This window comes from Thermobia domestica, chromosome 9 (genome assembly GCF_964235325.1).
Source record: "Thermobia domestica chromosome 9, izTheDome1.hap1.1, whole genome shotgun sequence".
In the NCBI taxonomy this organism is placed as follows: domain Eukaryota; kingdom Metazoa; phylum Arthropoda; class Insecta; order Zygentoma; family Lepismatidae; genus Thermobia; species Thermobia domestica.
In genome coordinates, this window is record NC_137462.1 from 140564092 (window position 1) to 140590020 (window position 25929).

General features: G+C 36.9%; 2 protein-coding genes across 8 annotated transcripts in view; one reads left to right on the plus strand and one right to left on the minus strand.

Annotated features, from left to right (window-relative positions):
• LOC145694159 (uncharacterized) overlaps window positions 1-19119 on the plus strand; it is an 87897-nt gene extending 68778 nt beyond the window's left edge. For all 4 annotated transcript variants that reach the window (XM_081770270.1, XM_081770269.1, XM_081770271.1 and 1 more), the window contains 3 exons: window positions 1229-1352; window positions 3340-3467; window positions 18838-19119. In XM_081770270.1, coding sequence (XP_081626396.1) covers window positions 1229-1352; window positions 3340-3467; window positions 18838-18884 — 299 coding nt within the window. In that variant the 3' untranslated portion in view covers window positions 18885-19119. The remainder of the gene's footprint in view (window positions 1-1228; window positions 1353-3339; window positions 3468-18837) is intronic.
• Window positions 19120-22299: 3180 nt separating this feature from the next.
• The window catches only part of Dhc64C (dynein heavy chain, cytoplasmic), a 213896-nt gene continuing 210266 nt past the window's right edge, over window positions 22300-25929 (minus strand). For all 4 annotated transcript variants that reach the window (XM_081771898.1, XM_081771899.1, XM_081771895.1 and 1 more), the window contains one exon: window positions 22300-22589. In XM_081771898.1, coding sequence (XP_081628024.1) covers window positions 22418-22589 — 172 coding nt within the window. In that variant the 3' untranslated portion in view covers window positions 22300-22417. The remainder of the gene's footprint in view (window positions 22590-25929) is intronic.

A 25929-nucleotide genomic window follows, 5' to 3' on the forward strand; every position in this document is an offset into this window, starting at 1 on the left:
CATGCCTGTTGTTCTATATGGTTGTGAAACATTGTTGCTTACTCTGAGGGAAGAACATAGACTAAAAGTATTTGAGAACAAGATCCTGAGACGAATATTCGGACGCAAGAGGAACGAGAATGGGAAATGGCGGAAGCTTCATAACGAGGAACTACATAGTTTATACGGTTTACCCAACATTGTTAGGGTTGTCAAGTCTAGGAGGCTTAGGTGGGCAGGTCATATAGCTAGAATGGAAGACAGTAGAAACGCTTTCAAAGTCTTGACTGGTAGACCCATAGGAAAACGACCATTAGGAAGACCTAGGCGCAGATGGGAGGACAATATTAAGATGGATCTCGCAGAGATAGGAATACAAAGTAGAAACTGGATGCAATTAGCTAAGGATAGAAGTCAGTGGAGAGCTTTTGTGAACGCGGCACTGAACCTCCGGGTTCCATAGGCCATAGAGTTAGTTAGTTAGTTAGTTAGTTAGGTACACTCGAGCTAATTGTTGACAATACAGATCTGAGTTTATCGTTTTGGCCGACAGTAGCCGCTGGTGATGCACGATGCCATCCAATCCCACAAACACAAAGCATAACTTTCCTGGACGTCAGTGTAGGCTTTGATATAAACTGCGAAGCTTCTCACTTCGACTACAACCTTTCTTGCATATTGTTGTCATAAGTTATCGACTTTTCGTCACTCGTGATTAACCGCTTCAATAATAAATTCAGTTCGTTATGTTTCATTAAAAATTTGCAGATAGAAATTTGATCGAGTAAATGTTTTTGACGTCGAACTTCTTAATGCCAAACATCGAACTTCTTTTTGTAGCCAATTTTCTACGAATAGATTAACATTGTTTGATAATGGATGTTTGGATAATTGACGATGTCATGACTAATTACATGCCAGTCTTGCTCGACTTTTTCCAAAATATAATCTGCTTTTGCTGTGATTGGTCGCCCACGGCTAGAAGTATCTTGTACATCGAAATTTCGAAAATGAAAGCGATTCAATCATTTATGGCTGTTACATTTCATAATGTATCTTACTTTTGGCATATCTACTAGCTTCAACTTCAGCTGTCAAATGGCATTAGGCCTAACCCACTGCGATTGATATACGCTCAGCTGTGGGACACTAACGCAATCTCATGCACAAGGCTCAATACTTTTAGACTACCTGATATAAATTTTTGATTGAGTGACATTTATTCTTTTACATTGTCCTCTTCTTACAGATCGGATAGAGAAAGAGGCTCAGAAAGTATTTAAAGGAGTGGTGATTGCTGGTTTGATTGCAACAACTCTTGGGTTAATTTGTGCACTGGCTTGTGTTATTTATGGATGCTGCGGCACGAACTGGTAAGGGAATAATATATATTATGTTCTCTACTTAAGTAAACTTATATTATCATCATATATGTAAAATCAATTTAGATCAGAGTTAATAATACTAATAAAACATAAAATTTTAACTTCTACTCCCGTGAACAAGAAAATATAAGCACACTGAATAATAAAAATAATAAAAAAGTTAAATACCCTTCTTTCAAGTCACCTAATAACTGGTCTGTACTATGTTTGGAAGTGACTATGAGGTGTTGCAGATGTATGCGATATCGATCTTTTGCAAACAGGTTGAAATGGATCTGCATTCACGGACTGCAACAATTGTTGAAGGGTTAGAAAACCATTTTCCTTGATCGGGCGTGAAACTCGTTGGCGGTCATTCTAGGTCAAGGGTGGCCATCCTCGCCCTCCTCTAGAGGAAATTGTACTTCGGAAGACCGAAAACCCCATAGATTCTTTTTAGAATAGTTACCGCAAAATTTGATACTACAGTTGAAATGTCGCTTATACTTGCTTCCCTCCTGGAAACACAACATGGGCGCCCTTGCTCTGGGTTACAATTTTTTGTGATCAAACTAGCGTTGTAGGGCAACTGCGTTCACATACGTGTTAGACCATTCTTCTTCGTATGTGCTGCAATTCACTTGATATACCGTACATTCACTAGCCAAAATTGATCTTTTCCTTAACGTACGAGCAGAAACTACTTTTAGACACAGTAGGACACTGTACACATTACCGACACTCTTTGAACACCTCCAGATGACACATATTCACCCTTTGTATATACTGTGTTGTCCAAGTATGTCTCAGATGTATGCATAAAATGTGCAAAATGTATGTGATCACTTTGTTTTCGAACTGTTTGCCGAGAACCAAGTGTTTTAAATGTCATACTAGACACTGTTTTCGGAGAATGAACGCTTTTGGACACACAAAGCACACTTTATAACCACACACTTGATATATTTCCCCTCAATATCTGTACTAAAAGGGTTTAAATGCTGTTTTATTTTTTTTTTACAGTGTACGTAGTTCGTTCATAACTATGCAGGACTTTTCTATTACCGGTAGTCCTAAATGATTATAAAATACAATGTGCAGTGTTTCTGCAAAATCACTTTAAAAAATGCCTAAGCGCCTTTTAATTTCCAGAAAACGTAGGTCTATGTGCAAATGGGCTAATGGCGTTAGTATCTATACTATCAAAAAATTACAGTGAAGAGAAGACTTGAATAAAATGGAATTAATAATTCACAGAATCTGAATTAAAATTTTGAGATGAAACGTTATTTTATAATTGATTTGAGGCTTATAAAAATTCGTCTAATATGAGTAATTTATCACTGTCCCGACAATGTTGCTACAAGTGTTAGCCTTATTAGCTAGAGTCCGAGGGAAGAGAAACAGCGAAATTTAAGAGCGGTTTTAAGCTCCATACCCGATTTCCCTTTGATAGAACAAGTTAATAAGAAGGCTCAAGTTTAGCCCATGAGGACATTTCTCGACTAGTGCAGGAACTCGTATTCCCAGTCATTCACTTCCAAGGGGGGGGGGGAAGGGCAAGTATAAGCGACGTTTCAAAAATGGTTTCAAATTTTGCTGTAACTAATGTAAAAATACTATTGGATTTTCGATATTCTGAAGTACAATTTCCTCTAGGGGGGGGGGGCGAGCGCCCCACCTTGCCCCACCCCTGATGGGCGCCCTTGTTCACTACATGAACTTGGTAAGTGGTTGTTACAATTCGATGATTGTCACGGTATTCAGTACCAAATCTCTAGCACTATCGGTAAAAATTGGCTAATGTGCACGCTGTGGACCTACCATTTGTTTTGTGTACGTAATATTTATATGTAATTGCTAAATAATTTTAGAAACTTACAGTATTTAAATTGCATGAGCTAAATAATTTTCGCGCTCCATATAAATAATTTGAAATCATTATTATTATTATTATTATTATTATTATTTATTAATTTATTTATTTTGTTAATAGGTATCGCAGAAAAAGCATTACACAGATAGAAGCTGGCACAAATCCTGTAGCGCAGACTTCTCCTCTTACGCCGATTCCAAAGCCTGCACCAGTAGAACACATCCAGGACACTGCTCCGCCCCCGACATGTAAGATTATCTGTTATATTCGTAACTAGTACATATATTTGAATGCCAAAGTGGAGAAAAAAGGGTTAACGTACGTACATTCTTTGAATAATTGGCCTTTTGAGACTATAAAATAATTTGCATTTTAGAAAGTAGCCTAAATATTGTGTCCAACGAGAGCATTAGATTCCTTCCTGAAAAAAAAAATGCGAGTTCCTACAGGTTCTGATAAAATAAATTCCTTGACTCTTCGTAAGAATTCCATGACCACAATTGTCTATAAACAAGGTTATATATCCCTATATAAAATAAGTATGATCTGTCAGGAAAGTAAATGTACACCTATTTTTCGAGTCTGGCATTCCTGCGCTCCATCCGTGGAGAGTATGAGAATTAAATCAATCAAATGTTTACTGAGGGGCAAAAAGAAAAGCTTAATCTGAATAAGACATTGCAGAGGGACACAAGCTGTGAATACGAATAGTGCATAGTGTAAATAAAGGACGACACCGAAAGAGAAAGCCAGAAACAGCTGTTAAACTTACAAAAAAAGAGTAAAAATTGTCGAAGTGGGAACATAAAACACAAATACAACAAATACGCCGACAACTAAACGATCACCATGCCATGATCTTGGTGTAGTGGTTAAGGTGCTGGCTTACAAATTCAAAGGTCGCCAGTTCGAATCTTAAGCGAGGACATTTTAAAAATTTTTGTTAATAATACATACAACTCATGAGAGATGGTAAAAGAGGTCGTATTTAGTTTTTCGTAGCAATTATTATTGGTAATGTTTAGTACTGATAATACTTTTTGTCTTTGCGTATTGCTTTTATTCTTTTCTTCATTTCCAAAGAGAAGAATATCCGAACAAATGCCACCAAAATTCCTCATATTTTGAATGTAAACGCCATTTGCAATTAGTAAAGAATAAAAATTGAACGTTCCGATGTAGCTGCAAAAAGTAAAAAGAAAAACATGGAAGTGGACCATACTCATGGTTATTAAAATACGATTTCTACATGCCTTACACCTCCCGACCACGTTTCTACGTTAGCAAGTAAGAGGTTTGTGTTTAGGTTAGGCTGGTCAATACGTTTTGCAAAGGGGCCCGGTTTAGCTCTGACGCACCACAGGTGCGAGAAGGGAGAAAAACACTTTTTCTCTCTCCCTCTGTGTGTCTATTTATCTATCTATTTGTATATATATAACGCTATTTGTGAATGCCATAACCACCCTAATTTTCAGCGGATTGAGACGAAACTTGGCACAAACATTAATTGTTGAAATATCTTGATGAGTTCGTTAACCAGAATAATCAGATGAAAATGTTCAAAATGGTGGCCCTTCAAACTTAAAAAGTTCCAAGGGAACCAAATTTCTCCCATAAATAGGTATTCAGAAAGTTTGAATAAATTTTCCTCTTTTGCTGAAATATTTGTGTGCAGAAACTTATTGAAATATTGGACCCGATTAATCGCCTAAAGAAGGTTCACGCCCTTTTGCTACGGTCAGTTTTTTTTTTTTTTTTTTTTTTTTTTGCAGGAGGGGGTTATTTTCCTATTGGAACAAGATGATTGTTAGTGATGATATGAAATTACACATTGAAGGTGAAGTAACTTGTGAAACGTGTTATTTGAAAGAATAATATAATAAATGTGCATTCCTCTAACACAGAGAACTGTAAATCATGTATTTCGAGTTCGGGAGCCTGAATGGCGAGGAGTGTTATTTGATTTGCTTTTTAGTAACACATTGCATTGCAAATAAAGGTAGGCAACATTAGTGGTAAGTAAAATAATAATAATAATAATAATAATAATAATAATAATAATAATAATAATAATAATAATAATAATAATAATAATAGTTGTTGTTTGTGGCAAGGTAATATCTTAATCAATTCTTCTTCAAACGTAATGATTGTAACGCCATATCTCCCTTACAAACAAAATATTAGCAATTTATATCGAAAGAACGGGAAACTGTAGAGCGATGGGACCAACGTTGGACAGTATGCACTCATAGTACTTAGAAAAGTAAGCGATTTCAATGCAAAAGGAACGAAGAGTCATTGTCATGGGTACTCATGGGGCCACGGCAGAGCCCTCTTTAAGCAAAGTGTCAATAACTTATATCGAGAGGTGATACTGGGATGGGACCAACTTTAGACCCCGTGGACCTATAAAGCGCATCGAAAAAAATAGGGGGGGGGGCGCCAGCAAGCCTTACTTATTTCCACATAATAATATAAAATTATATTGTCGAAATACACACACGAGTTAGCTACTAATATTTCATATTATTATTATTATTATTATTATTATTATCGACAGCGTCTTTTCATTACGTGTGCGTGTTTGACATGAAGCCAAAGAGAAGATCCATCATTCGTAGAAAGAATAATAGTCAGTTACTTTAACTGTGAACGACAGCGAAAAATACGAAAAGAGTGGACTACCTGTAGCGTAAAGAAGCAATATTTTCTCTCAAATGGATAAAAAATCAAGCCGAGATTGATACGAACTCGCATGGACGGCGCGAAAAGCCAGTGCTTTGTCCACTTTTTTTTTTTAACTGACTCACTGAACGTGTTTCAGTAACTTACTTATTGCTAATTTTACTTGCTTCACTCGTTTAACTTGCTTTTTCTAATAACTTATAACGACAGGGACACGAACACAGAAACATCGAGAACAGTTAAAAATGATAGATGCTCTCCCGCCGGGAATCGAACCCGGAACTCCATACACCAAAGGCGCACATGCTAGCGACTAGACCAGCGGGAAGGGCACCGCTCTCTCCCTGTGTCGTTAGGGATTACGACCACTGTCTTGCCAGCTATCACTTCTGTGGGTTGTATACTATGATCACATGTTTCTTCTCTGCTGGAAGAGTAAAACCTACATTATATGTAATACATGAGGTATTTAGACCTACATGCTCTTCATATAATGTAATAAAAGGGCCATGCTGGGAATAAGAAAAAGAACATTCCTTGGACAAAACGGAAACTATTGGCATCAGAAATATTTATCTACGAGGCATGCGCAGTAGTATATTTCAGAATAGTTACTGTTTTGTTCAGTAAACGAAGAAAGGGGTATAAAAAAGCAAATATGTCGCGTCAACGAGATCGACCAGATTGAATATGACAGGGGCGGAAGCAGATGTATAGTAATACAACAACTTCGCTCAGTTGATACGAGCCGAGCCGGTTGATATCACTACCCGAGTTGGTCTTCTGCTTGGGCTCAAGAATTCGACCGTGCAGGTCTGAGCCTTAATTTTAAGAACTACAGTATATACTTATATTGGTGATTACGACATTTGAGGCTGTCTCGTAATAATAATAAAAAAAACTCTTCGTCTTCTCGTTATAGACGAGACGAGATACACTAAAATTGCCCCACGAGATGCACCAAAATTACGAGAGGAGACGCACCCTTGCCGTGAGCAACACTAAAAGTATCCCACATTACTGCCTACATTTCTCATGGCTTTTGCTTTCCAGTCTGATCAGGCCAATATTTCAAAACGAGTTAAAACGAGCTGAACGAGCGAGCGAGCCATTATAAAACTCGAAACTCGACCTCGAAAACAGCGCCTTGGCTTGGAACTCAACTCAAGAAAAATACCTTTGACTCGACTCGGATTGAACTCGAGTCGAGTCGAATTTTGGCTCGACTCCTGCTCATCCCTATTCGTATTTGTATTTTGTTTCCACTTCAACAATTTCTACTCTTTTTTTTTCTTCGTTTACTTATTGTTTCTGGATTTCTCTGTCGGTGTCGTCCTTTATTAACACCATGCACTATTCTTATTCCCAGCTTGTGACCCGCTTCAATGTCTTATTCAGTTTAGGCTTTTCTCCTTATATTGACTTGACATGTGATTGATTTAATTCTCACTTTCCGCGCACGACCGATGAAAATGTTTTATTATTATTATTATTATTATTATTATTATTATTATTATTATTATTATTATTATTATTATTATTATTATTATTATTATTATTATACTATTGAACTTGCACGGCGAAATTACTGTATAATACGATATCATTTCTGTAATTTTATTCCATTGTATGTTATTTAATTTATTAATGGGCACTAAATTGTCTCCACATCAACGAACAAATTAACTACGGCATGCAATTTGGTGGAAATATCATTACATGAACATGTTTGGAACGAACCAATAATCTTATTGTAATGATATTTCCACCAAAGTGCATACCGTAGTTAATTTATTCGTTGATCTGGAGACAATTTAGTGCCCATTAATAAACTGAATAACATACAATGGAGTAAAATTACAGAAATGATATCGTATTATACAGTAATTTCGCCGTGCAAGTTCAATAGTATAATAATAATAATAATAATAATAATAATAATAATAATAATAATAATAATAATAATAATAATAATAATAATAATAATAATAATAATAAAACATTTTCATCGGTCGTGCGCGGAAAGTGAGAAGTAAATCAATCACATGTGAAGTCAATGTAAGGAGAAAAGCCTAAACTGAATAAGACATTGAAGAGGGTCACAAGCTGGGAATAAGAATAGTGCACGGTGTAAATAAAGGACGACACCGAAAGAGAAATCCAGAAACAGCAGGTAAAAGGAGAAAAAAGAGTAGACATTATTGTTGAAGTGGAAACATAAAATACAAACACGAATAGGGATGAGCACAAGTCGAGCCAAAATTCAATTCGACTCGAGTACAATTTGAGTCGAGTCAAAGGTAAGTTTCTTGAATTGAGTTCCGAGCCAAGTCGCTGTTTTCGAGGTCGAGTTTCGAGTTGAGTTGAGTTTGATAATGGCTCGCTCGCTCGTTCAGCTCGTTTTAACTCGTTTTGAAATATTGGCCTGATCAGACTGGAAAGCAAAAGCCATGAGAAATGTAAGCAGTAATGTGGAATACTTTTAGTGTTGCTCACGACAGAGGTGCGTCTCATCTCGTAATTTTAGTGCATCTCGTGGGGCAATTTTAGTGTATCTCGTCTCGTCTAGATAACGAGAAGACAAGAGTTTATTATTATTATTATTATTATTATTATTATTATTATTATTATTATTATTATTATTATTATTATTATTATTATTATTATTATTATTATTACGAGACAGCCTCAAATGTCGTAATCACCAATATAAGTATATACTGTAGTTCTTAAAATCAAGGCTGAGATCTGCACGGTCGAATTCTTGAGCCCAAGCAGAAGACCAACTCGGGTAGTGATATCAACCGGCTCGGCTCGTATCAACTCAGCGAACAGCTCGAGTCGGCTCGGTTGGGATGAGCCGATGACCCGAGCCGGCTTAGTTGGAACAAGCCATCGACTCAGCTCAATTGAGCCGATGGCTCGAGCTTTCTCGGTTGGGATGGGTCACCTACTCGGCTTATGTGAACCGGTTCGAGCCAGCTAAGTTGAAACTAGTTCATCAGCACGTTTCGACTCAGCTCAACTAAGCCGATGGCTCAAATAGGCTCGGTGTGGTGAGCTGTTGGCTCGGCTCACTTCTCGATTCGGTTCGATATTGAATGAGCTGTAAGCCGAGCCGCTCGAGCCGTTGAGAAGCCCAAACCCGGTCCCAGCTGTTTTGAATATGTTTGGATGAAGCCTATAACTTTTAACAATTTTTTGCTCGAGCCCGAATACTTGCCCCTTCGGAACTCAAACCCAGAACGTGACCGATGTCCTTGCCTCCTGAAGACTTCCAGACGACCGAGATCGACAGTCAATTAGCTTTTACTATTCAAATACAAACCGTATATCTTTTAAAGATTATACATGGAGTTGATATAATAATAATAATAATAATAATAGTTTTAAACTTGCCCTGAAATTTGGCAAAACTTACTTAAAAGTAGAGATTTCGGGGAGAGGGTTCCGTACCTTCAAGATACACCTCTGCAACTACCAACATTTTAAACTTGAACCTTTCATTGAAGTTTCATGTAGAAAGTATGTTTTGAGAAAAATAACTGTAACAAATATAACTGAATATCACGCGACAGTAAGGCATATAATAAACTAATTTTTAGAATATGCAGAGGAAAATATAAAAGCTTTGCTACAAAAATACCTATACAGAGCATAATTCAATGAGCTCTGAAATACAATGTAACGAAATAGCCTATGAGATTCAGTCTACAGAGCAATTGTTACTTAAAGAATGGACATAAACTATTTCGAGAATCGAGACAAGACGGGAAATGTTTACGATACTTTTCGTCTCGTCTCGATTCTTATCTCCAAAGAGAGACGAAAATTTTGATTTAGCCCTGATCCGTCTCGAATGTAAAATGTTAATTCTCATGTTATTTTATTTGTTTTAGAAACGAGATGAGAAACTCCTCTTCTCGTGAGCAACATTAAACCAAACCGAAATATTCTTTCCAAATGTCACGTTTCTCCTTGTAATGGTATGACCTGAGCGATAATTTAGCTTCTAGCTTTTAATCTTCTACGAGATAATAATAATAATTATTATTGCTATTATTATTCCTGAAGATTTGATAGTTCAAGTATTGAAACATCCGAGTATTCAAATATCTGAATATAATAAAACGTATGTTATCGCTGATCAATCGCCATCAAAAATTCTAAAGTAAGAAAAAAAAATTGCAACGTGCATTCGCAGAAGCACCTTGACCACTGAACCGCGACCGCTACGCGGTAAACGATCCGTCTTTAGTCTGGTTACGTTAGGTTTCTTTGTCTCCGCTTGCAAACTTGTATGTTATATTTTTCGATTCAAAATGTCTTTCGTATTTCTTTTATGAAGTCGGCAAAGTTTATATTAATAACTTGAGTTTTTCTTAAACCACTGGTTCACAAGTTCGTTCTTTCTCCACACGAAACTACAAATATGACAGATTGAATTCTCATACTCCCCATTTCTTTCAAAGCAGTCGCCATTACCTGGTCAAAGACTTATTTCCGCCACGATTCATATTAACCAAAATAAATTCATTTTTCGGAAGCGGAACTTTTACTTTCCGGATTTCGCAAAATTATGGAATTCAGTTATACTCAGGAATTCAGAAGAATTTCGGAACTCGGAAAGAATCCGGAATTTAGAAAATTCCGGAATTGAGAAAAACTCCGACTTTCGAAAAAATCTGGATTTTCCGAATTCCGGAATGTTAACGAAATCAGAAATTTCTAAATTCCGGATTTTTCCGAATTCCGAAATTATTACAAAATTGGAATTTTCCGAATTCCGGAATTTGTCCGGCTTTACTTTCGGGAGTCCGAAAACTAATAATTCCGGAACGGGCTATCCCTAGTTTATACACAACCTTTCAGAACACTAAGCTAGTAGCTGTCTACAAACAAACAAGTAATGCAAAGCATGTTGTATCCTGCAATACGTCATGTATTAAAATCCGACACCATGACCCTTTTATTACATTATATGAAGAGCATGTAGGTCTAAATACCTCATGTATTACATATAATGTAGGTTTTACTCTTCCAGCAAAGAAGAAACATGTGATCATAGTATACAACCCACAGAAGTGATAGCTGGCAATACAGTGGTCGTAATACCTAACGACACAGGAATTGAGCGTTGCCATTGCCGCTGGTCTAGAGGCTAGCACGTAAGCCTTGGGTGTATGGAGTCTCGGGTTCGATTCTCGGCGGGAGAGCATCTATCATTTTTAACTGTTCTCGATGTTTCTTTGTTCGTGTCCCTGTCGTTATAAGTTATTAGAAAAAGCAAGTTAAACGAGTGAAGCAAGTAAAATTAGCAATAAGTAAGTTACTGAAACGCGTTCGGTGAGTCAGTTAAAAAAATAGTGGACAAAGCACTGGCTTTTCGCGCCGTCCATGCGAGTTCGAATCAATCTCGGCTTGATATTTTATCCATTTGAGAGTACGCTACAGGATGGATTTTCTCTTTGGTTTCATGTCAAACATGCTCACGTAATGAAAAGACTCTGTAGATAATAATAATAATAATAATAATAATAATAATAATAATAATAATAATAATAATAATAATAATATGAAATATTAGTAGCTAACTCGTGTGTGTATTTCGACAATATAATTTTATATTATTATGTGGAAATAAGTAAGGCTGGCTGGCGCCCGACTCCCTAATTTTTTCGATGCGCCTTATGGGTCCACGGTGTCCAACGTTGGTCCCATCCCACTATTACTTCCTGTTTTCTCGATATAAGCTATCGACATTTTGCCTAAAGAGGGCTCTGCTGTGGCCCCATGAGTACCCATGACAATGACTCTTCGTTCATTTTGCATTGAAATCGCTTACTTTTCTGAGTACTATGAGTGCATACTGTCCAACGTTGGTCCCATCGCTCTACAGTTTCCCGTTCTTTCGATATAAATTGCTAATATTTTGTTTGTAAGGGAGATATGGCGTTACAATCATTGCGTTTGAAGAAGAACTGAGGAAGATATTGCCTTGCCACAAACAACACCTATTATTATTATTATTATTATTATTATTATTATTATTATTATTATTGTTTTACTTACCACTAATGTTGCCTACCTTTATTTGCAATGCAATGTGTTACTAAAAAGCAAATCAAATAGCATTCCTCGCCATTCAGGCTCCCGAACTCGAAATACATGATTTACAGTTCTCTGTGTTAGATGAATGCACATTTATTATATTATTCTTTCAAATAACACGTTACACAAGTTACTTCACTTTCAATATGTAATTTCATATCATCACTACAATCATCTTGTTCCGATAGGAAAATAACCCCCTCCTGCAAAAAAAAAAAAAAAAAAAAAAAAAAAAAACTGACCGTAGCGAAAGGGCGTGAACCTTCTTTAGGCGATTAATCGGGTCCAATATTTCAATAAGTTTCTGCACACAAATATTTCAGTAAAGGAGGAAAATTTATTCAAACTTTCTGAATACCTATTTATGGGCGAAATTTGGTTCCCTTGGAACTTTTTAAGAGTTTGAAGGGCCACCATTTTGAACATTTTCATCTGATTATTCTGGTTAACGAACTCATCAAGATATTTCAACAATTAATGTTTGTGCCAAGTTTCGTCTCAATCCGCTGAAAATTAGGGTGGTTTTGGCATTCACAAATAGCGTTATATATATACAAATAGATAGATAAATAGACACACAGAGGGAGAGAGAAAAAGTGTTTTTCTCCCTTCTCGCACCTGTGGTGCGTCAGAGCTAAACCGGGCCCCTTTGCAAAACGTATTGACGAGCCTAACCTAAACACAAGCCTCTTACTTGCTAACGTAGAAACGTGGTCGGGAGATGTAAGGCATGTAGAAATTGTATTTTTAGTAACCATGAGTATGGTCGACTTCCATGTTTTTCCTTTTACTTTTTGCAGCTTCTTCGGAACATTCAATTTTTATTCTTTACTAATTGCAAATGGCGTTTACATTCAAAATATGAGGAATTTTGGTGGCATTTGTTCGGATATTCTTCTCTTTGGAAATGAAGAAAAGAACAAAAGCAATACGCAAAGACAAAAAGTATTATCAGTACTAAATATTACCAATAATAATTGCTACGAAAAACTAAATACGACCTCTTTTACCATCTCTCATGAGTTGTATGTATTATTAACAAAAAATTTTTAAAATGTCCTTGCCGAGGATTCGAACTTGTGTCCTTTGCATTTCTAAGCCAGCACCTTAACAACTACACCAAGATCATGGCATGGTGATCGTTTAGTTGTCGGCGTATTTGTTGTATTTGTGTTTTATGTTCTCACTTCGACAATTTTTACTCTTTTTTTCTAAGTTTAACAGCTGTTTCTGACTTTCTCTTTCGGTGTCGTCCTTTATTTACACTATGCACTATTCGTATTCACAGCTTGTGTCCCTCTGCAATGTCTTATTCAGATTAAGCTTTTCTTTTTGCCCCTCAGTAAACATTTGATTGATTTAATTCTCATACTCTCCACGGATGGAGCGCAGGAATGCCAGACTCGAAAAATAGGTGTACATTTACTTTCCTGACAGATCATACAAATACGACCAAACTTTAATATAACAAGTCAAGTTTCGTTTCAGTGTAGGGGGGCGCGGTGGCTCAGCGGTAGAGCGTTCACCTCTGGTGCTTGGGGTCCCGGGTTCGATCCCAGCCCCCGCCAAGTGAACTTTGTGGTGGACAAACATCGTGCTCGTGGGTTTTCTCGGGGTTCTCCCGTTTCCTCCCACTTTCTTCATTCCACCATTTCACTCATCTTCACCGTCTCCTTTAGCCTAACCGGCATAACCGTGGGACGTAAAACTCAAAGATTTCATTTCATTTTCATTTTTCGTTTCAGTGTAAAACGACGGTAACTATGCAAATTCAAAAGTAGTACATCTACAACTATGGTTGCAATACATTAATAAAATCAGAGATAGAACCTATTCTCCGGACGCTGAATCCATAACTCGCTATTCCTTATTGTTTTGTTCTATGGTAATGAAGGTTGAAATCGATAATTTTAGCCATTTTCGGTTTGAAAAAAAATGAAATGAAATCTTTGAGTTTTACGTCCCACGGTTATGTCGGTTAGGCTAAAGGAGACGGTGATTATGAGAAATGAATGAAATGGTGGAATGAAGAAAGTGGGAGGAAACGGGAGAACCCCGAGAAAATCCACGCACACGGTGTTTGTCCACCACAAAGTTCACTTGGCGGGGGCTGGGATTGAACCCGGGACCCCAAGCACCAGAGGTGAACGCTCTACCACTGCACTTTCGGTTTGAATAGAGGGTTAAAGGAGGAGATAAAATCTACTCTTGGGAAGCTGAATCGATTGCAAAGAACTGCTTCAAGACACCTATTATAATTTTTGCTCTATGAAAATCAGTATTCAAATCCGTAGGTAAATTTCAACCACTTATAGTGGTTTGAGTGTTGTGATGGTGTATTTTCTTGACACCTTGAATCGACTACAGAAAACTACTTGTTGCTATCTAGAACGAACCACTTTTCTTCTGTGGCAATAAAAGCTGAAACCGGAAATGGTTAATACAAACCACTTCTGGTTTCAATAGAGGGTTAACGGAGAAGATTAAACTTATTCTTGGAACGCTGAATCGATTTTTTAAAATACCGTACCTCGATACTCTATGGAATTCTGTATTGAAAGCCGAAAGCAGTGATAAATTTCAGCCACTTTCGGTTTCGGTAGCGTGTTGCGGATTGCAATAATATGTCCCCTTGAAACTTAAATTGACCGTAGAAAATCACCGGTCACTATTTATTACCATTTGTATTTATGGCGATAAAAATTGAAACCGAAAATTGTTAATTTGAACCACTTTCGGTTTAAATAAAGGGTTAAATAAAGAGATGGAGCCTATTCTTGGGACGCTGAATCAATTTCAAAAAATTTTATGTCGATATCCCTTACCGTTTTCGTTCAATGGAAATTATTATTCAAATCGGAAGTAGTAGTACATTTCAAATACTTACGGTTTTGCGGGTTTGATCATATTTTCTCTTGAGATCCTGAATCGACTGCAGAAAATAGAATGGAAAAACTAATTCACTTTTAATTAAAAACAAGATTAACGCAAAATCGTGACCAAAGACTGACCTTTGTCCCAGGGAGTTACTGAAATTATCGGTATCACTGGTTAGCTACTTTTCATCACTTTCCCGTTTCAGAAGTATCCTCTATTGCTCCAAGTCTTCATCATACATGGCCTTTTCTGCTTCCTTTTTGTTGTCCTATTTTATCTCTTCCTTTTCGCCTCCGGTGTGGGAGATCAGGTTTCGATTCCCGGCGGGAGCACATGTGGTTCGGATTCCACGTTAATCACAGGTCCCGTCTCATATAGTCTTGCTGCTAAAAGGAACGTTAAACTCAAAATCAACTCTTCTTTCTGCTAGTGCAAGTACTCTTCATAGCGTCTGCTGGAGCTTTCAAGTAAATTATCATCCTTCTGGTGATTTATACGTGTTCAATGTCTCCTGCCTCTTGTAACCGATTATGAATATGCTTTTGTGTTACAATAGTCTTTTCGTGTATATGTCCATTAAGAGTGAAGAGTGCAAGCTTTCCTTCGACCGTTGCATTTCCATACGAGAATGACCACCCAAATTTTACTATCCTCCAGAAATGTTTATATTCTTCAGTGTCAGCAACAAACTTGCTGTAAGCAGCGTCAAGTCCTAATTCGTAACAACTCTGGAAAGACTTTTGAAGTTCTGCTATATTTAGACTGGAGAAAGAGAGGCATTCTTTCCTAAAGTTTTCAGTTAGCACATCATCTATGGTGGCAGAAGTTCATCTAGAGGAACAGAGAATCTCTTTTGATCTCCGTGGGGTAAATTCTGAAATACCTAAGGATCTAACGAAGATAGACCTTTAACTGTTTTGATCTGCAGACTTCTCTGTTACGTTTGGCAATCACAGAAGTTAGGATGCAGCGATAGTCATGTAAAAATTCCAGCTTCTTTTATTCCCTGGATTCTCTTTTTGTTTGTCCGAGAAATTGTCTAGCAGCAAGTCCAAAGTCGACAGTTCTGACTACAATAAAATTGTTATATTTTTGGCATATCAGCTTAATGGCCATGTATCTGTACATTTCAGCAGTTTTAATTTTCACACATCCAATTACGATATCTCGTTAGTTTCCTAATATCATTAAAGAAAAATGAAGCCATTGGTCTTGGAAGTTTGAAACCTATATAGGAAAGGTTGATATTCAAAGGCTATATTTTGGAGAAAGCCAGTTTGCACTTTATAAAATGGATCTCTTACTGCATTCTTTAGGGTTTCTACAGATTTCGTGTTTGGCAGGTTTGCTTGTTGTAGAAATTTAATTACATAGTCCCAAGTTTCCAATGCCCTCTAAAAGGAACTGGCATTTTTCAACCACGGATGCCACAGAACTTCACACGAAATTTTGTCTGTTCTGTGATCTCAGTAAACTCCCTCGAAGAGATGGAGCGTCACTGAATAAATAGTGCAAGTGATGTAGTAGGTTACACATATTCCAGTCCACCGATTCAATAGCAGTTTATTGCACGATGGGCAACATACAAGCCGAAATTTACCAAGTTTCCTTGAGTTGCCGCTGTAGACAAGAAAGGAAGTTTAAATCAACGTTTAAGCCACCCATGAAAATTTGTAATAATTTTGTCAGTGGCAAGGGGGATTTTTTTCTATCTATCTGCCCGTTCTTAATAACTTTCCTTAAAAGCCTCATCGAAATAGATAAGAAAATCTCATGCTTTCAAGCAATCTAGTAACTGGTTTTGAAAAATTTGTCCCAATCCATTAGCAATTACATACGAAGCCTTTCTGGTCCAATAGTAAACGTTTTGGCAATTTGGCTATCGAGGAAAATCATCTTGAACATTGAATTTAAGTTGTTACACGAATTGAATGACATTGTTTTTCACACAAACCGAAGAGCCCGAGTTTTGGCTTTGCACACTTGATCTATTATAATAAAACTATTAAGACTTCCGAATTTACTTTTTTTCTCCATACTCGTGCACTTCAGAAAAGTAAATTTAATGCGCTTTAAGTACTTAGTAGCAAGTTCTGTTGTTACTTGAATATGATAATCCTAAAACACAAAACTGTAATACAAAACAGTTGAGAAAACGTTTGGATAGGAAAGAATAAAAAGAAGGGAGCTCTGCATAGTAAGTCGAAGCAATGCCAGACTCAGTTCAGGCACCTTGTGGTTCACATCCACACTCTCACAAGATGTAGACCCTTGAGGGACTTAATACAGTAAATCAATGATTTACGGTGCCATTACATGAAAATAATTTTGAAGTTACGTTAAAAATATTTCTATCATTTTTAAATATTCTCTATTTATCAGAACAAAAACGTCTGAAGGAACTTCAAATTCTCCCCTGGCTTTCAATCAATTTCCCTCACAATCTTTAATTTCCCTGACTTTCCAGTTTGTAGGATCCCTGTAAATTATAGTCTGAGGAATCCATTACGTATCGGTTTAAGTGAACGCAATGAAAAAAACTGCGTTTTATTTTGCTATAATCGATTTAACAGTAATAGTAATAACTGCTCGTTGCTTATTTTGCATGGCGTTGCGAACCGCAAATTTTGCAGACTGATGAAACTAGCATCCGGACTCTCACATTCTTTAAGACATGATGTTCGTTCATCTTGTGCATCTTGTGCTTAAAAAAAAAAAAAAAAAAAAAAAAAAAATGCTGATACTCCTGAACAGTATACGTTACACTGCATTTCTCAAATTGCACCGTCTACGACTGAAGTTCTTGTTTTGAGTTTTAACTTGGTATATTTTAGTACCACATATATATAGTTGAAATATTTTCCAATTGTTTTACATAGGTTGGATAAAAAAAAAAAAAAGTGGCAATACTGTTCTCACATGAGGAGGCAGTGTAGCAGCACCACAAGAGTTCCGTAGCTGATAAGGGAATGTGAGATGATAATGTGGCGAATGGTAACGACTGTGTTATTCAGTCGGGAGCAGCAGTGCGTAGAGGAGGAAAGTGGAAGCGCCAGGACAATATGTTCGGAAAGACTAACAAACGTGGGTGGATTAAAATTGAAGTGGCACAGTGTACAATAATGTTTTCAGGGATTTAGTGACCATCTTTTCGCCGAAATGAAGAAACCACTTCACGGGAAACACTATGACGCAAGAGAAGCCATCTTCCGTACTGTATGGCGGTCCTTGCGAGACATGCACAAAGATTGACGCTCTGACAGTGTATGATGCCTTCCACACGTGTGGCAGAAGATAATGGGAGGCGATTACATTAACGTAAAACCTGTGTAAGGAGTTGTTCTGTGTATAAAGCAAGGTACGGATTATAACGATGCCATTACTTTTTTTATCCAGCCTTTGTGTATCAAGTAACTTCATTAACAACAGCAGCAATTTCACGTCTCTATGCTATAGGATGAATTCATCAGTTAAGACTGACGTTTATTCGGTAAGACTGATCAGATGGTTTATGATTGCACAGTAGACATCGATTAACTATAAAATATCCATCAATTTCTTCTGAATTACAGTCTCTGTATAACGTAATCGTCACTTTTCCGTATGTAATACTTTTGTATTATGTAGTACTTTGTTAATTGTACTTTAAATATATGTAATTGAGCCTAGTTTCATGGTTCAGTAATAAAAAGGAATTAATTAAATTTTGTCTATTTTAGCATTTTTTTTTTTAATAAAATGTTTTATCATAGGTGGAAAAGTGATTTCTCTTAACAGTCAATTTTTTTCACACGTTAAATTTCATCCTGAAATTAAATTTAAGAATTACAATAAATCCATTTCTTGAACATTTTTAACATCTGCTTCTTAGATTATAGTAATAATTTACGAAAACTAATTAGTGGCTGAAATTCAGTTTTACATGTTTGTATCTATCTTTAGGTGAATCTCCGAATATTCATCCTCCTACAAGCCTGGATCTGCCGTAATAAGTGACTTCTCCAAAGCGGACGTTTGAAAAAACTCAAAAAGTGTTTCTACCTCAAAAGTGGCAGTTTACCCAAAACTAATTTTGATAACTTTTTAAAGATAATAATATGGTCTCCGCTAAAGATAAAACTAAAGTGCATTTAGTAATCAAATTGTATATATTTGTTGTAATTGCTTGAAGATTTATAAATATTGGTTTTGTATAATATTGTCGAATAAAAACCTTTAATATGAGTTAGTAATATCTCGAAAGTTGAGTGTATAAACCATTTGTAGCCCTTGCTGAAAGTGTGTGTGAATCGAATGCCTGTATGTTAACGGCACACACACAATTCTCATCAATTGTGACGGAGCGATGATAATGTAATAATGAGCCATAAGAAGGAATTAATACAGTTTGGCAAAGGGTGGGTTTTGATGTGCAACTATGAACGAAGTGGCTACCCTGATTTAGGTGTCTATTATTAGAGGTCTGTGCGAATGTGAATATCCGCATTATTTTAGCTCTTTGTGGATGGCGGGAAAATGCAGATATTTGTCAAAAGATAAGCATTTTGGTTATCGTTCTTCTAAATACTTTTAATTATTTACATACTGTAATGTAATAAAGCTTAATTATTCTTTCGGCACCAGAATGAAATTGAATTTCGTTAATTACTTTACCTTTCTCTGCTTTGTAACTCTATAATCAATATGAAGGACTGATCTGATTTTATGGTAGTATCTCCATTTTGCCATTATGAGCTAGGAAAACCAACGCAAAAGGATTTGCTCTAGAATTGACAGATACGGTATTATCAGCTTGCTAGAAGTCTGCATTTGAAGGGATCTTAAGTAAGTAGGTATGTTTAATTAATTTCGTACTTGTCTTCGCACAAATTTTATTTGGCGTAGTTGATCTATAATAGGAAGAGATACTACTAAAAATTTCGCTTGAATTTTATTGATACCATAGGATTTACGAAAAAAAATTTAGAATTGTTACAGTTTCTGTATTTTGAAATTTGTCATAGAAGAAACAAGGTTTATAAATTTATCATCTCATCTGTGGACGCGAGTACGGTTCGAGATGTTACGAGTGCGGATAGACATTATGGATGCGATTTTTTTTTATATCCGCGCAGACCTCTCTACCTAGCAAATCGTCTATCCTTGGGTTTGAGCTTTTGTGTTTTGCGTCCTTATGCAACGTCGAGGTTGTGATAAACGGGATAAATTATTTACGTAAGCTCCTGAACTTGAACAACAACTGAACTTGAATCCGGTCCAGTATAAGGGTGTGCAGACCATTATGCACGATTACACCTTACAGCATAGGTTGTTCCCACTACGATTAGGAGAATTACAATTGGGGATAATATAACGGTTCTATTTATTGTATATGGCTTTTTGTATATCTTCAGCTTGAATGATTCAAATTATCTTGAGAATTGTAACTGTTTCTTTCATATTATTATCCCTACCGATACGTAGATGGGCGTTTTCAACAACTATACATATATAGCGTTTTTCTAGTTCTAACAGTAATACACTTCTACCTTACAAAGTTCGCTGCCTTACGAAAAACTAGAGAGAGAGAGATACCGAAATCATCTTATGCAATTCACTAAAAACGCTCCGTCGTGACTAAGCGAATAGCGTACATGCTTTTGGCGTCGGAGACCCGGGTTCGATTCTCGGCTGGAGCTCGTGATTCGGATCCCAAATTAAGCTACACGTTCACGTCTCATAACTGCTGAAAGACACATTAAACTTGAATCGAATTAGCTAAAAGTAATAGCTTTGTAGTTTCTCTACTACTGAAATGTTTTTAGTAGACCTAGAGTATCTCAATGGCACGTAACAAAACTTAAAACTTCAGGTTTGCGACCTGTGTCCAATACGAGATACGATCTGCCATAGCTATTCCATTTCGCTCAAGAACTTTGTGCATGGATTTCCTTATATTTCTTCCGTCCACTCCCTACCCCTCTTATTCCACCAATGATGTCATCATTCATTTTACGAATATAACTTTGTCTAGCTGCATATTCGTTATAGTTAATAAAAATTCACGTATTCGTCACTTAATAATAAAATTATAATATTTTGAATGAAATTATGGTGCACTCGGAAAATCTGGTACGGTTCTCAGTGATAGAGTGCTCACCTCTGGTACCAGGAGTCCTTGGTTCCACCCGAGGCAATAAGAGAGTAAGGTTGAGAACATCGTGTTCGTGAGCATTCTCGGAGTTTTCCCGTTTCCTCACACATTCTCGTTCCATCAAATCTTTCATAATCATTCACCTTCACTAATGATCAGTATCCTTTGGCTTAAAGGACGTAAGAGTGGTATGTTAAATTAGAAATGTCATTGCGTTTCACTTTTTGCGAGCAATAAATTGTGATGCTGCAATCTATAAAGGATTCTGTCAAGCACATAAACTTGACCAAATAAACTATTTCAGCTCATGTCAAAAGTAGAATATAACTATTTCTAGCTGTTTCTCTATAATCTCATGTTCCACACTAAAGACTGTTCCGAAGATGACTTTATCGCTCTTCTCAACATCCTTTACATACCATATTGGATGATTTTATCCATAAATTATTTCTTGTTATTTAAAGAATATCTCTACTGTATTTACGTTGTTACACTGCATTATTTTCACGGAAAACTGTAAAATTTTAAAGAAGCATAGCACCATTTCTGTCAAAAAGAATTTGTTTCCCATCTACTTCCAAGAATCGTTGTTGATTACGACTATATAGTCTACCAAAAACAATGAAATTCTGTAACTGCATCCGTTGTTATTAGTGCTCATGTATTATTACAAATGTTTGAATTGTTTGTTTCAAAGCCGACAACGCCAGCAGCGTTTACCAATGTACGTTACTGATTAGTTTGAAATCATCTAGTATTTCGTGACTGTTAATTTCCTATAATTTGTATTAAAGAGCATAAATCTGAGGTATACGCTTGAATAGAAAAGCATAGTTACGATACAAAAAAATTAATGCCACTGATTTACGTAACTGGATTCAACGGCTCTTCATAGTATGTTACTAAGATACACGAGATTTTCTAGACACTGATCTTGTCTGTTTATCCTCTAGGATATCCTGCATCTAAAAATCATACTATAGATACGTAACAATGTCACAAGCATTGTCAGTCGGATTTTACTTATTTACACTGATACACTTCTTACTTTACTCTGGAATAATCATTATTAAGATATGGTACTGCGCAAATAAAGCTTATGCAATGAACGAATTTCATTGAACTTCGCCCACTTTTTAAATTCACGAATCTCCCGTATCAGTTACTACGCACGATACAACTTTATGCTTAGAAAAGGAAATTGTGTCTATGTAGAGAAGGAAAATTTTGGGTAATATTTGCTTTCAAAGTGTTAAAAAAAAAGGCTAAAATGGGGATTAACAGTTTTTATTGATTGCAGTAGTTTATAACAATTAAATATTTATAAATTATGATTATTTAAATAGTCGTAAAACACCAACGAATAAAATATATTAAAGCATTGTTACACTAGTTGAGAGCAGTAGAAGTGAGAACTGCCACTCCTCGCTCATAAAAGCTGTGATGATCCTGGCCAGGAGCAATGTTCAAGTCCACTGTGAACAAAAGCTCTGTGCGGGTGGCGTTCAAATACACAGGGAGCGACAGTTTGCCTGACCGATGATCATCTCCAGGAGATACTCTGAAAGAATATGAACAAAATACAAGGTTTAGACATTCGAAGTGGCATAAGAAATACAAAGAACAGCATAAAAATAAGATTTTTAATTTTATCTGGTTTCTGTAATGGTCTTGGCAACACATGAACTGTCATTTGATTCATGAAGCCAGCCGATTTGCAGAGCTGGAGTACTATGTGTGAGAAAGAACATTTTACAAAAATGATGCCTGTACTGCAACTGCGAGAAGACGCAACGTTAAATGAACTGAAGCAAAAAGACATGTAGACGAAAGAGTATTTACGTAACAAAACCTCAGAGTAATTTAAGTAGGATACTCCAATCATAGTATGCACAAAATTTTACGGGAGATTACACTGTACAAGAAATGGGTTGTGCAGTGGTTGCACGAAACTACTGTAAACAGAGTTAATTTATCTGCTGAACTTCTTGGCTAAAATTTGAGATAATGAAGTTTTCTTACGTTTACTGTGCATGAGTGACGAGGACCACTTTCATCTTACTAGTAAGTAAAAAAAGCAAAACTGTTACTGGTCCATTGGCAATTCCCATAAACTGCATTTGCCCTTGTTGGATAGACAGTAAGTACATATGTGATTTCCTCAATGGAAATGATCAACATTTTCATTTCCGAGAATTAGCATAGACAAGCAGTCATTTCTCAATGATTTGTCAACAAAAAAGATACACCCCTTTCACGTGAATTTGCACACTTCCGTTTAAATGAAACATTTTGGTTCCTGGAAGACGGCACTACGTCTCACTATACGGGAATTTCAACAGAAGCTTTGTACAGACTTTTCGACAAACGCATCATATCCTCAAGATCACCAAGTCTGTCAGTTTGTGATTAGTTTCTATGGGATATCTTACCCATAAAGTGAATGCAAGACCACACGTTCGGAACTGACAGTTAACGTCAATACTGGAATCAGAAATATTCCTATTTAGATGTTGGAACAGTCATATGGACGATTTTCGTCGAAATGGTGGTCAGCTGCAGGATCTTATTTTCAAAATATGAAGGTAACTGTACAAATTTCATGTGTGAGTGCAGTGAAAGTCATTGTACAATATAGTATCGGTTTTTCTTTGCATTCAAGAAAACCTTGTTTTTATGCCACGATTTTTCCATAAAATACAGCTAAAAATAAAATCTAAAATTGTAGTTAAACTGACCTATTAAAGGGCCTGTGACACATCCATAAGGTGTCTGGGCCACAACAACCGATTTTGATTAAACTTGGTAGACTAATAGGACACCCTGCAAAACTAATGTAACTACCAGAAATTTGTCGAAAAAGCTGTAGTTTCTGAAATACAGTCTATTCATTAAAGATGACATTTGTCGTGATATCTCAAGAACGGCTCCCACCGAGATCAAGCAAACTTTGCGAATCATAGTAGATACATGATAGCTTTAAAACGAATTGCCTGCACCTGCGCAGAACTGCGCATAATGCGCATATCTCGAAAACGTGAAGACTGTGATATATTTTTCTCTTGCTTAGTTTGAACTACATGACGAGTATAACCATGCAAGAAAAAAACTAGACTCAAAGGTGAGAGTTTTCAAACGACTGAGGTGAGATGATGTTGGGGGTGGCCCTCGGATACCACCCTCTAGTTACGGCACTCTGTCTGGCTTCTCAGTTATACATTTCAATTACACCTCAGTAAAACTCATATAGTTAACGTTAATAGTCGCCATATTCGGGTCGTAGTGATATCAAGTACTGTAAGTCATCAATGTTGCACAACAGTAACACAGTATTAAGAGAGCGTATGGATAAACTATCAGGCCTATGGTCGCGGTCTATTGGAACACATCAGTGTGATGCACGCATCTATACTTCAAAGAAACTTGTCAAAATCATAGGCCATAGAGTTACCTATATACAGTTAGTGTGGCCATGAGACGAGACCTATGGGGCTTGTCTCAACTCGTCGCGTGGAAGTCTCGTCGCAAAAAGTATAGTCTGGTACCAATTAGGGATGGGCAAAACCGGTTTTTATAAAAACCGGAAAACGGTTTCTAGAAAATCCGACAGTTCGGTTTTCTCAAAAAACCGGTCCGTTTTTTTGTTACCAAAACCTGTTCGGTTTTCACCGAAACCGGGTTCGTTTTCTTCAAAACCGGTTTGGTTTTTTCACCGAAACCGGGTTAGTTTTCTTCACAACCGGTTCGGTTTTTTCACCGAAACTGTTTCGGTTTTTTCTAAAAACCGGTTCGTTTTTTCACCAAAACTGGTTTCTGTGAAAACTTCTGGAAAACAAAACTATTTCTGTGGAAACGGAATCTATTTCCGGAGAATAACTGAACACTATTTTGGTCAGAAATAGAACCAATTTTGAGAAAAAAAACAGAACCGGGTTTGAAGAAAACCGAAACCGGATCCGGTGAAAACCGAACCTGCTTTGGAGAAAACGGATAACCGGTTTCGGTGAAAACCGGTTTGGGTGAAAAATCATTTTGAAGCTTTTCAAAACCCGGTTTCGGTTTTCCTAAAAACCGAAAACCGGTTTTTGTGCCTACAACTAGTTTCAATAGATCGCGACTATAGGCCTGATGGTTTATCCCTACACACTTTTAATACTGTGTTACTGTTGTGCAACATTGATGACTTACAGTACTTGATATAACAACGACCCGAATATGGCGACTAGGGATGGGCACGAGCGAGTTCGAGCGAGTTTTCTTTGAAACTCGATTCGACTCGACTCGAAATAGACATCTTTGAACTCGACTCGAGAACTCGGCTCGAAACTCGACTCGAATTTGGTTCGAGTTTCGAGTCGAGTCGAGCCAAAACGAGCCGAATCGTGTGTGTAGTTCAAGCACTCTCTTCAAGTATCATACATACACAATACAATTATTATCAATGACACTACATTATTATTATTATTATTATTATTATTATTATTATTATTATTATTATTATAAGGGCCGCCGTGGCACATTGGTAGAGCGTTCACCTCTGGTGCATGAGGTCCCGGGTTCCATCTCTGCTCCCGCCAAGTGAACCTTGTGGTGGACGAACAGCGTGTGTACGGGTTTTCTCGGGGCTCGCCCATTTCCTCCCACTTTCTTCATTCCACCATTTCATACATTTCTTATCATTCCCATTTCCTTTAGACTAGCCGACGTAAGAGTGGGACGTAAAACTCAAAGATTTATTATTATTACAGCGTTTTTGATTCGCAATCGGAAGGTCCCATGCTCGAATCCAGAGTTCAGTATCCTGACTGAGGTTTTCCAGGGTTTTCCTCAGTTACACCAGGTCAATGTTGAGATGGTACCTTAAAATATAGACCCTGGCCGCCATCCTTCCACTTCCTTTC